The sequence below is a fragment of the Dipteris shenzhenensis genome, chromosome 21, assembly GCF_047967505.1.
Source record: "Dipteris shenzhenensis isolate YYH24624 ecotype China chromosome 21, Dip_SZ_1.0, whole genome shotgun sequence".
Classification (NCBI taxonomy): Eukaryota; Viridiplantae; Streptophyta; class Polypodiopsida; order Gleicheniales; family Dipteridaceae; genus Dipteris; species Dipteris shenzhenensis.
In genome coordinates this window covers 1006875-1017285 of record NC_141616.1, presented here as the reverse complement: position 1 = coordinate 1017285, position 10411 = coordinate 1006875, and the positions used below count along the sequence as shown (strand labels likewise).

Sequence of the window (10411 nt, the reverse complement as noted above, 5' to 3'; positions counted from 1 at the left end):
TATGCTTCCACACAGTCTATCGAAAGAGCATTATACTTCATCACATTTACTGATGATTACTCCAAAAAGACTTGGATATACTTCCTAAACAAAAGTTTCATGCACTCGGTGTTTCTTCAAAGGTATGGTGGACCAGCGAATTGGTAAACAAATTAATGTCCACTGTTGTTACAATGGAGGGAGAATACAAATTGGTAAACAAATTAATGTCCACTGTTGTTACAATGGAGGGGGAATACAAGTCAAATGAATCACATGCAAATACACTCCTGAGTAGAATGAATATCAAAGCAACATAATAGTCATTATAGAGTCGTCAAGATGTATGGTTGATGAGAAGGAAATGCCAAGGCACTTCGGCAAAAGCATGGGACCCAACAATTTATCTTATGAATAGAATCCCCGCAGCCATCTTGCAAAACATGACACTAAAAGAGGCACCCACAAGAATTAAGCCCTTAGCCAATCACTTGAGAGTATTTGGCTCTCTTGCCTTCGCACATGTTCCAAAACAAGGTTGATATGAAATGAATTGGATCTTTACATTATATGCACAGAAATCCAAGGCATACATGTTAGATACCTAGTCAAGCAACAAGTAGCCACTCCAAATATGTTATCGTTGATGAGGCTACTACCGATTCTGTACCCCCTCGATTATTAGTTCAAATGAAACAAAGGATTTATGTGCATGCACCATCAAGTGGTGTATAGTCTGTGGTATGAACATAGGCACTATCATGGTCATCCACTGATATCTTAGAGAGTTTCGTTGATAATCTCAGAAGATCTACTCATGGTTAGCAAGAATCTAGAAGATGGCCCTATAAAGCAATTTTACATTCATAGCCAAAGAGATGGAATTCAAAAAACCACCCTCATTGCAAGAAGCAGCGTATGTCCAAAATGAAAACATGCAATGGATCAAGAGTAAATGCTCTTATCAAGAAGCATACTTTGACTTTGACACACAGGCAAAAAGAAAGAATTAACATCTTTGAAAGACCAAAGGGTCGTTGAGATTGAAAGCTTGATACAATGAGATGCATGGATGAAGCCTCTAAGCAAGCATCACACCCAAGGCCAATATAGCATAATCAAAGAAACATGAATACATAGGAATGGGGATGATCCTCTCAGGCTAGCGAAGGGATCAATCCCAGGAGGGAACCCAACACTGTACAAGGCTGCAATGGCATAAGACCTGTGATGGAGTGCAGGTAATGGTTGATATGTGTGGTCCTGTAGTTATGGCCCTGCATCGAATAAGTGCTACCATCACTCCATCAAATGAGCCCCCGATTGAACATGAGGAAAGGTCCCGATCTGTGCCTCAACCCATTAGCACATCTATCGTGTCTCTCGCTCTAGGCCTTACTGATCCATGCTGCCTAGTTGAAAAAACTCAATGATTGTGCTCTGAGTGGAGACTACTGGATGTACACGTTGATCTCACCTATGTGTCTTGAACAAATGCTCCCTCTGTTGAACGACCTCATCAATGTAGGTCGCGATCTAGGTAAGACAAGAAAAAGGTTATGGGTTGCAAATGGGTTTACAAAGTCAAGCTCAACTCAGATAGAGAAGTTGACAAGTACAAAGCCAAGTTACTTACCCAGGGATATGCCGAAGTATGGAGAGACCTTTGCACTAGTTGCAAAAATGACTATCATAAGGACAGCTACATCTCTTGCTTCAAACTTTGTTTGACCTATACATTACATGGATGTGAAGGATGCCTTCTCAACAAATATTTGAATGACAAAATTTACACCACATAGCATTCAAGATATATCGTAGGTAGTATGCAAAAGAAAGTCTGAAAGTTTATGGTTTAGAAGAAGGACCCCCTGCATGAAAAGCAACATCACCTTGTCTTTCTTGCATGCGGCTTTCAACCATTAAACTCAAATATGTCTCTCTATGTCAATAACAATATACACCTTTTGTAATTATTTATGGTGATGGTTTAATCTACACTAGTTCCAATGGACATCTCATCTCAAAAACAAAAAGTAATCTCACCTTGGGGGCTGACATGGACATAGGAAAACTCCATAAATTTCTTGGGATAGAGATTTAAAGGGATGACACAAGCATTACACTTTCTCGAGAAAAGTATACATAGAGGATACTTTAAGTAGTTTCATCTACAAGATTGCAACCCACTTCTAACTCCTATGAAAAGCAACATCACATTTCCAACCATTGACAATTCTCCTACTCTCGATCCTGGGTGCTATAGACAACTTATAAGCAACTTTATTGATTTGACCATCACCACAACTGACATCTCTTACTCAGTGTGCTTTGTTAGTTCATGTGAACTCTCAAAAAGATCTCATTACATAAAAAAGAATATTCAGATACCTACATGGTACATGGGATTATGTATTGCATTATGCCAAGTCATCCAACTTATACTTCCATGGATACTATTTGGATAGGTAGTTTATATAGCTTCAATCTTGGCTCCGCGACCTTGTCAAGACAAAGCAAGACACAACCAAGAGTGACCCTGTCTATTACTGAAGCCCTGTCTATTACTGAAGCACAATACAAAGAATCCACCAATGTTGCATGTGAAGCAATTTGGTTCACAAGGCTTTTATTCAAGTTTAACATTCTTTCTAGAGATTCTAAAGTGCTCTATTCTGACAATATGAGCAACATTCAATTGGTAAAGAACCTTGTGTTTCAAGCCACAATAAAACATGTTGAAATGTGTTCACTTCATTCGTAAACAAGTCCTCAGTAGTGAAGAGATAGGTCTGAATCATTGTACAAGATGATAACATGTCGCAAATATCTTTACCAAGGCACTTCCGCTTGACAAGTTCCCATACTTTCAACATTAGCTTGGTCTTCGCAAAATGCAACTTAGGAGGGGACAATGAAGGATAAGTTGTAAAATATATATTCAATCTAAAGACTTCCATTGTTTTAGTCATTGTGCCCACTCTAATTTTTTCAGCTTTTTTCTTTTTCAGTTTTGGTGGTTGTCATACACACCAAAAAATCCAAAAACATATCTTGTGCATGCACCCTCTACCTGTAGAGAGGAATTTATGAGGGGGTATTAACATTAGCGTACTATTCTAGACAAGACTACAAAGGCCTGGGGGACAATCCCAAACCCTAACCCAACGACCAAAGATGTATATATCCTTCATTATGTTCATAATACAAACTAGTGTACAAAGTAGTGTATACGTACCATGTGCACTCCTCTCTCCCCTACTCCCTCAACAGAACTCCAAACATGCTCCCCTTGATGAACAGTAAAATACTTGAGCCTAAGGGCAAGTAGAATGTTGTAGAAGAGAGACAACTATAATTAACTAAAATGATTGCACCCACATGAAGTTGACAATGAGATATGTATGTATAAGCAGAAGAATGTTTCCATCCACCATGACAGTAGCCTATACTAGCTGAAGCAAGCTACAGTGATTATGTTTCTTGCCCTTGGCAACTTTTCAACCAAACCTGTATCACCTAAGATCATGCTGAAGAGCGTAGGCTCATAAACAATTCTTCACATACTGCCCAGTTAAGTGGCACAAACCACTGTAGTTACACAACATTCACACACAATCAGAATTTAAGCCTTGCTGACTGTGCTGAACAACTGCTACGTGAATTTTTTGAAGGAAAAACTCTTTCTTGACAAAATATGTGAGTAGATTCTGCCGCTGTTAGCCTACGCATGCTCAAAAACAATGGAGGTAATTACAAATGCAATAAAGTGTCCCAGCTTCCAAAAGCATAAAGTTAGTATTACACACTGAAAAGACAGCACTTGAGTTTGCAAAATTAGCCTGCAGTGCCTGGGTCACCAATGAGGCCCAAAAAGTCGTCCTTGATTGTACCGATACAAAACTGCAGCAAAATATTGCACTCAGTATTGCATAGAAATCGAATATTGATCCCAATATAGTAAACAACAACATACAAGATAAAGAGAGGATTAAAAACTGCTGCATGCTCAGAGAAGCAAACAACATATCCCCTTGTCAGGGCAATGATGCAACTTCATTACAGACCACAGGGAAAAACCAGTAGGCAACGGCACTTCTTAAGGACTTAATGAGAGAGAGACAGAGAGAGAGAGAGAGAAACCAATTATGCTTGACGAAGCAGTCTGGAAATGGATCTCCGATATCATGCTTTTTATTTTCAATCTAGATGGTATACCACCCATCAAGCATCAATATTATTCCTAGTGAAAGCGTATCAGTATTCCTGGGCCTCTACGAGTAGAAGCACCCCTCGTGTGCCTAGTAGACGTTGGCCTACCCTCTCCTAGCAGATCTACAGAAGTATGTGGGTGATGATTCAGTCATGCTGGTAAGTAAACAACAAGGATATGTTAGCATTCCCACAGAGCGCTCAACTGACTATCACAATAGCACTGACCCTCCCTCTATATAGAAGGAAACCCGCTATAGATAGCATGATGCTATGAATAGCTCCCTCCATATAAAGCGAGTACAATATGTGAAGCAATCTCTATAAATAGCAAGCTCAGCTAAAAATAGCCATCCAGCCCTATGCTATCCCATAACCCATGTTCACCTACTATCCAACCCTAGGTACACCATGCACATGATACACTCCCCTTCCTCTAAGAACTCACTTCTCTTGAGTTCACCAGAAAGCCCAAAAACTCTCTATGAAGGTTAGTCAATGCCAATAACTATACTCTAACTATCAGTTTGAGTGAGGTATACTTTCCATGAGACTCGAATCACAGAATGGAAGGCCAAAGCCACAATCTTTGATAACCAACTCAAGGAAAGTAAATCTCTCAATTTGAACAAGGTGACATATCTTCGAGTATTCTCTCGAGATATCAAGTAACTCTCGAATCCACAGAGTTAATTCCGTTGACATATCCGTACACAAACATGGTAAAATCCGTACCTGAAGGTAAATGATTCTGTCAACCCTACCTGTTGAGTTCTAACTTGGGATTCGTGAAAATATATTCATCATACTGAATACCCTTGAACTCAAAATCTTAGGCCGATATCAGGGAATCATTGTTCTAACAACCCCATCAATTGAACCCCTCGAGGCCAATAGCTGGGTTGCAAATTCTATCAACCCTAATTCCTGAATTACTTGGTATTCATAAAGAAAATTCAGCAACTGAATACCTGTGATTCAAATTCTTGGGTTGAAATACATGACAAACTTTCCATCGCAGAACTATTAGGCATACATCTTTCCAAATATCTTGCTTCAACAGAAGCATTCTCTCAAAATAATCTGTGTCCAAACTCGAACACCTAGAGAGAACAATCAAAAACAGTAAATCATCAGTTATGGAAGAATCTTCATGTTACAATCAATGGGCAATTGATCTATCCTCGGAATGCCCCTACGTGAGGATAATCAGTTAAAATTCAGTAGTGGTAATGTTCTAGACATGCATATAGTCAACTATCATAGGAATAACAGCCTATGTCATCCAGAGATTACGGAAATATGCAATTCGAGATCTCTCATGTCAAGATCCACTATTGGATATCCTGTATAAAACTTGTGCACAATAAAACCGCTCCTATCACAGGATCATCCAGTACTTAGGGTCTCTCATCTTGGAACGCCTTGATCCAATCAAGACACTAACAAACCAGCATCATAATAGATGTGGTAATCCTCCTTGAGATTGAGTCTAGACTATGGAGCTCTAGGGTTGAGCCCAATGATACATGGCTTCTCCCAAGGTAAAGAATCTTAGTCAGTCCTTGTAAAGTGTCTAATCAGCTTGGCCCCAATTCAGTTCATCCTACTTGTACTTCACCCTAGAGGTCCTTGGGTATTGCTTCACGTTGGATTATACCACCACATCAAAGAATCTTACCTTAGAGTCCCATACCACCAAGGTATACAGGAGATCCTCTCGAATGACCTGGTTGGTGTGCGGCCCGATCGGGATGGTGAGTGGGAGTACCGGAGGGGCATCTAAACTGTACTGAAAAGGAGGTATCCTATCGATGTGAAACCCTAGTCTCACAAACCATCTGTGAGTCCGTGCATAGCAGCATCGCTCGTCTCCCTCTACTGCCAACCTGAGAGCCAACCATGGCAACCTCTGTCTCCCTGATGTGCAGTCCCCATATGATCTAACCCGGTGTAGATATGTGATGGTCTGAAAGGCTGCATCTAGCTGAAGTGGAGAAGCATCAAACTCGGCCTGAATGATGTGATGTGGTACAGATGGTTTCCCCCGGATCATCCGTGAGCATGAGAATCTGCAGACGCTCCACCCGTGTCCACTCTATCTCTGACATGTCAGGTCCCCAACAAGGGCTGCCATACATACCGGCTGGTTGGACCAAGGAGTCGAAGAGAAGAGCCTTGGTCCGAGAATCCTGGAAGTGGGAGTGAAAGCATTGTCTCTCTAGCCGAGCCAGTGAGGTGTATCCCCTACTCAATCTGAGCCTGCATCGCTGGTCTCATCGTGAAGATCGGGCCGGAGAAGATGACTCCCAAGTAAGTCCACCGAAAGTGAACTGCTTCTGTTGCATGTTTGCTCGAGAGGTGTTAAAGATCATGACCTTGGTCTTGTCAAGGTTGACCTCCAAATCATGGGATAAACAAAAAGCCTTGTCGCTGGAGTCCCTCGGGTGTGGACGACAAGAGTGCCACATCATCTGCATAGAAGAATCATGATGATGATCTCGACAAGTGAGCAACCGGTCCCTCCGAACGCCCCCATGAAAGTCTCAAGCTCATCGATGTAGAGGCCACACAGGGTTGGTGATAAGGAACAATCCTGTTTGACCCCTATGGTACTCAAGATCTCATCTGTCCAACCTGCGCTTGTTCGAACTCGGCCTGAGACTCTCTCATAAAGTGCCATGACTGCCCAGATGATCTCTTAATCAAATCCCAGTGTCTGTAGGCGTGTGATGAGACGAGCTCGAGGTACTGTGTCAAAGGCTTTGCACAAAGCAGCAATATACCCTCTCCTTCCGTGATCTGGCCTCCTCAATGACACTCCTGAGTGTGAGTATGTGATCCATAGTCCCATGGTCTCGCCTGAAACCGGCCTGACCCTCTGCTCTGAGCCCTCTCATCTCTGCGAACAGGCTAACCGACGCATCCAATACAGCTGCATAGATCTTGGACATCACATGTCCAATCATGATAGTCCTGTAGTTACTCAGGTCCATGGGATCCCCTGCCTTGTGGATGGGGGTGATGGTGTTGAGTGTCCAAGTGCAGGGGAAGCCAAGGCAAACAGCGTCATTAAATAGCTTTGCTGGATCGAGGCTAACGTGTCGATTCCATATGCGATAAACTCAATGCATAGCCCCTCGTGATCCTTAGCTCGGCCATTGTGCAATTTCAATGTCGCGTCCTTGACTCGAACACACTGCGCAAGGGGTTTGTAGATCCCATCGTCAACTTCTCTCTGAACTACCCGGCCTGTCATTTTGTCCCTGATGCCCACTCACTCTTCTTCGAACTCCATGCGTTTGCCAATCTTGCACACTTCATGCACTGACAACAAGTGTTCCCAATCTAAGTCGCTCCTACTTTGAAGCTTCAGCCCCGCTCCATGATCTCAGGAATGTCACAAGTCACTAAGATGAATACCTATAAGAGAAAACTGCGCAAGGGGTTTGTAGATCCCATCGTCAACTTCTCTCTGAACTACCCGGCCTGTCATTTTGTCCCTGATGCCCACTCACTCTTCTTCGAACTCCACGCGCTTGCCAGTCTTGCACACTTTCATGCACTGACAACAAGTGTGCCATGGGAATGATGTTCAACCTACCCTTACCTTAAACTCCTACAATGGACTTATCACCGATGCAAATATCACCTGATTACCACCAAAGATCCTAGTACCTAAAAGCACTAATGTCCACAATCCGCTCTCGAGATTCACCAAAGGTGTGACCTGCCGCATCCCTGAACTCTTAAGTCCACAAACCAGTATCCTTCTCCTAGCTTTGTAAAGATAGTGACCTTCTCGCCACAGTTGTCCTCATCAGTATCTGGCATGATATCATCTATACTCTGCGTGCCATTTGGGAGCGGGGTACGAAGGACTCTAGGAACATCACAAAAAGGTGTGACCATTTTTGCAAGGCTTGGCTGCAAGTATTTTTTATATCCTCACGAATCAAGGTATCCGTTAGTTGTACAGCCCTCCTCCCCTTGGTTATTACCACCCACTTCCAGGGTGCTCTTGGCAATGAGTTGAGACCCTAAGAGACAGCCAGCATCCTTTCATTATAGCACTTCACGGATTGCTGAATTTGTACTTTCTCAAAGCTTCTAATAGCTGGTTCTTTTTTGCAGGGGGGATCAAATGATAAAATGCAATCAACCTTCATTGGTTCTTTCCCTCTCGTTTTTGTTCACTTGCTTTCTTGAACCTTATTGATACCAGAAGTTGATGTGATCTGAAGACCTTTGGGACAGATTGGACAAGGATGAATGGGAGTATAGAGAAAAAGTGGAGCCCCTTATCATACATTTAATAGAACCCATGCACTTCCTCCAATTCTCATAGATTTTGCAAATCCTATGGACATCAACGCTCTCAAATAATGCAGGGTTATATAAGAACTTACAATTTCTGTGACATCGACACGAGTTCCCACTATTTTCAACCTTACTTCACTGTCTTTCTGTATCCGCACCTGCACGGAATAGAACGGACCAACTCTTGGTGATCAAAGCCAAAAATAAACGACACATCAATTAATCAAGGGGCAAAATAAAAGAGACTTTGAAACGCTGAGAATAAACTGGCTTCACTAGACATACAGAGCCATCTGAAGTTGCATAACATGGGGCGTCTCCAGACAGAAACTCCATGTCGTCAGGTATTAGCTGTACCCGCCCAAAAGGGAAAAAACTCAAATTTTAAACCTTGCCCACATCTTTCACAGTGTAAAGCAACAATTCTTGAAACGAATACCCACATGATTAGATACAAATATCTGCACAGGCCCCGCTTCGGCGAAAAACCCCATCTGCAGAAAATTTAAAGCATCCATGAGTTGGAAGAAGAAATAAACAAGCATGCTCAAAAAATATGAGCCGTTAATTGCAGACGATAAGAACCTTGTTCACCATAGTTACAACGCTCTCCAGAATCTCTCCTTTAAAAGGCCTGAAGACGACGCAGTCGTATTTCACAGGAAATGTGACGAATCCAGTACCATCGCGGATGAGGCCCTTGCCGATATCCGAAACATGAGTCACAGCGACAACAAATCCGTGACGCCCACTGCACCCGAACCACAGAGCGGATGAATCATCTGAGCAAAAACGGATGAAAGGAAAAAAAGATAAGGAATGGAAGAGGGAAGGGTGCCTGCAAGTGCCTTCGACTTCCTGGATAACTTTGGCGATGAGCTTGTCTCGGAGCTGGGGACCAAAATGGCGGGGGTGAAGCTGCATCTTTCTCTCAAGGGAGAGATGGAAAAACATGGTACTTCAGTGCAGAGTATAGCAAGCTAGCTACCTTCGTACATAACTTTGAACTCCAAGTGCTTGGTAACAAGGTGAAAGGATTTTTTTGTAATCTTTAGTCTTCTTGTCTTCTCCATTCTATTATGGCTCAGGCTAACGATGTTCTTGTAATGTTTAGTTTTGTTGTTTTCTCCATTGTGTTATGGGTGTTAAGAAGTTTGATGAAGTACGTTAAATGCTGCAACAATTACTGATCCATTTCCCCTCCTGCATTGTGACATTCTAGTAGATGCTTTGCAGGCCATGAGATGTATAGCTTCCTAGACAGATTCAGTGGCTATAAATTCAAATGGCAAAGGAGGACAAAGACAAGATGGCGTTTGTAATAGAATGGGGTGTTTTTGTTATATGTGCCTTATTAACTGTAAATGTAGGTAATTGAACAAGTTGAATGATATTCAATCATTCATAAGGCCTGCTCGAAAAAGAAAATGAATTGGATGTGCAGTGGAGATTGTGTGTAGAAAAGAGGGCGGAGACTGCAGGAGATGATGAATTGAAAGTTGAGAGAGAGAGAGAGAGAGAGAGAGAGAGATGGGAGGATTTCTAGGGAACTAAATAGCAAGTGTAAGTTGGACCAATCATAAAAAATCAAAGAATTTCTAAAATTCAAATGCCAATTTTGCTTCTTGCAAATTCAAATGTGAATCTCCAATACGACCTACCCTTCCGGGCAAGCCAATGATGTGTCCAATAAGCAAAGCTTGGGTGTTAGCGTGCGAAATGTTTGGGTCTAGTTGTGAACCATATGTAGAGGTTGGTTGTTTGCATTGTAATTTTAGGTTGAAGAGATTAATCATTGTTTGTAGATTCGTTGATTCTAGTGTATTTTTACACATATCTATGTTGAAGTCACCTAGCAATATGAGTGATGAGTTTGTTGTAATCTCTTGTGCGAGTACAT

The 10411-nt window shown here is 42.1% G+C and overlaps 1 protein-coding gene across 2 annotated transcripts; it reads right to left on the bottom strand.

Annotated features, from left to right (window-relative positions):
- Positions 1-3363: 3363 nt before the first annotated feature.
- NRPB7 (DNA-directed RNA polymerase II) lies at positions 3364-9599 on the bottom strand. Of its 2 annotated transcripts, XM_087392523.1 has the most exons (6): positions 9350-9594; positions 9097-9262; positions 8955-9005; positions 8797-8862; positions 8601-8669; positions 3364-3882 (listed from the first exon to the last, which is right to left on the bottom strand). In XM_087392523.1, the coding sequence occupies exons 1-6, from the start codon at positions 9463-9465 to the stop codon at positions 3817-3819; spliced, it is 534 nt and encodes a 177-aa protein (XP_087248649.1). In that variant the 5' UTR covers positions 9466-9594; the 3' UTR covers positions 3364-3816. The 2 variants fall into 2 exon arrangements, with proteins under 2 accessions (XP_087248649.1, XP_087248650.1); XM_087392524.1 differs by lacking the exon at positions 8797-8862 and having other exon boundaries at positions 9350-9599.
- Between the last annotated feature and the right edge of the window lie 812 nt (positions 9600-10411).

Excerpts from the sequence above, each read along its gene's own strand:
- NRPB7 (XM_087392523.1), bottom strand. The coding sequence starts at position 9,465 with ATGTTTTTCCATCTCTCCCTTGAGAGAAAGATGCAGCTTCACCCCCGC. Across the intron at positions 8,863-8,954 it reads AGATATTTGTATCTAATCAT|CTAATACCTGACGACATGGA; the intron begins GTGGGTATTCGT and ends GGGCGGGTACAG. Across the intron at positions 8,670-8,796 it reads ATGCAACTTCAGATGGCTCT|GTGCGGATACAGAAAGACAG; the intron begins GTATGTCTAGTG and ends TATTCCGTGCAG.